The 2,076-nt window shown below is 49.0% G+C and overlaps 1 protein-coding gene across 1 annotated transcript in view; it reads right to left on the bottom strand.

The window, feature by feature from the left end:
* Window positions 1-2,076, bottom strand: part of PDZD2 (PDZ domain containing 2) — a gene marked incomplete at its 3' end in the record, with an annotated part of 54,432 nt that overhangs the window by 517 nt on the left and 51,839 nt on the right. The window contains 1 exon segment of the mRNA XM_010152657.1: window positions 8-2,074. Within this exon segment, the coding sequence (XP_010150959.1) occupies window positions 8-2,074 (2,067 nt within the window).

The following is a 2,076-nucleotide window of genomic DNA, read 5'->3' as shown; positions in this document are numbered from 1 at the left end:
GAATTGATGGGGACCTCAACGAAGAAGAACCTCCAGCAGACGTTCCTGTATTTTGCAGATCTAATTGCCTGAGGTCATCTGCACTATAGATGCTGTTGGTTGTGTTCAGGCCTGTTCCAGGGTTCTCAGTCCTTCCTTTCACATACTCAATTTTTGGTATCCCCTGAGGAGATGAAGCGAGTTTGGACTGACCATCTCTGGCTCTGAAATCATCCGTCTTAGCACTCTTACTCTGACATACTGCAGGCTGCATGGAAACTTGCTTGTCTTTTGGTTTTCCCCATGTCTGCTGCAGGTCTGCCAGCTCCCCACAGCCACACTTCATTTCACCTGTTGGGCTCGCTGTTGGGCTGCCAGTGCCATTCAGGAGAGGCAGAAGTGAATCTTCAGAAATGACCAGCGATGGTTTATTTTCTAGCTCTGACTTCAGAGTCCTTGAGGCTGCTGAAATGCTCTTGCTAGGATCAGGGTTTGTAGGTGAATTACGGGACAATGGTGCTTTCTTCCCCAGGAGTTTAGGGGACAGCTGTGGAGAAACAGAAATCTTTTTCTGATCTGCCCCACTGCCTTTGGTAGGATTAATGCCAGAAGAATCTGAATTTGCCTTTGTTTTGTTTTTAATGGTGAACCCTTTTAGCTTTGGTCCTGCTTTGGTCTTCTGATTATTTAAAAGGGTGTCCATTATACCTTTTTGTGCCATTCCCTTAGACTCCTGACAGGATTTTTTCTGCGAGGATGGGCTGTGCAGTACTGCAGCTCCTTTGCAGTGATTTGTGCCTGAGTTTTGGACTTTTCCATTCAAAGTCCTTCCTGAAGTCACAGAGTTAATTTTCTCATTTTTCCCTGGCAAGTCATGAGTTGTGTTGGCCTTTGGATCTTTAGATCGAGTGGGAAAGGGAGACCTGAGTGATATTGCTCTTGGTGATGTTGCATTTACATGATTGCTGTCTGTTTTAGACGAGCTGGACAAACTGTTGGTTTCTTTCTTGGCTATGCAATAACTAACAGGATGATTAGAGTCATCAACCCCTGTTTCACTTTCAGATTTGGATCTCTGCTCATCACAATATCCTTCCTTCTCAAGCAAGTTGTTCTCCAAGCCACTGACATTTCTAGCAGAGCAAAAGCTTATCTTTTTGCAGTGCAGAGACCCTCCCTCTTCACTGGATTCACTGCATTTCATATGTCCGTTACTGCTCCCCAAATCTATCTGTTCTTCTGTACTTAAGGCACCATTGTTACAGAAAGAGTAAACTTCAGGGATGCTGACTGAATTCTTTAGGATGTCTTTTTCTGGCAAGAAAACTGAGGAAGGAGGACACAAGGATGCAGAGGACACATCTGAACACTGTGAGGGACACCAAGTGGGAGCACCATGATCCTCCAAGCCCAGTTTGCTGATGCTCGTCCCCAGTGACCCGCACGTTGCGCAGTCCTCCGTCTGCAAGCTGTTGCCACTGTAAGGGTGCAGCGAGGACACAGAGGACGAGCTGGTGGCAGATGCCAGATGCTGCTCCTGTGCGGGCTTTGGCGGCTCATCGTTCGTGCAACAAATCTCAACTTGCTCCTCATCCGACTCCACCACAGCAGGGACTGCAGGGGCATTAACCGCAGCGCAAGGCCCAAGCAACACCTCGTTAGCACTGTCAAAGGTTTCTGTGACAGACTCTGTATCCGAGTGAGAATCCTCCGCAGCCCCATACATAGACTTCGGAAACGGGTCGCTTCTCTTACTTTCCAGAGAGTTTGCTGCAGGCAACTCGTCCTGATTTAAACTGCTAAAATTCCTAGAATAGTTACTTAGAGAGTTTTTATTCACAGTAAAAAGTTTGCCTGTGTTAATGGAGTCCAACACAGACAGCCCCAAAACCCCCTGCGCACTGGGCTTTTCCCGCAGCTCTTCCCGCAGCTCCTCCTTGGCCAGCCGTGGCTCGGAGCCGGGACAGCCTTCGTCCGTCCCGCAGCAGCACATGGTGGTGTACTCGTCTCGGAGGGGGCTCTCCGCTCGCGATGGGGTGCGGGAAGCCCTGCTCTCGGGAGCACCCATTTGGCTGAGCAAGTCGTCGATGTCGGTGA

Source organism: Eurypyga helias, unplaced genomic scaffold (assembly GCF_000690775.1).
Source record: "Eurypyga helias isolate BGI_N326 unplaced genomic scaffold, ASM69077v1 scaffold12910, whole genome shotgun sequence".
NCBI classification, from domain to species: Eukaryota; Metazoa; Chordata; class Aves; order Eurypygiformes; family Eurypygidae; genus Eurypyga; species Eurypyga helias.
The sequence above is the reverse complement of the archived record's forward strand: the minus strand, read 5'-3'. Positions and strand labels throughout refer to the sequence as shown.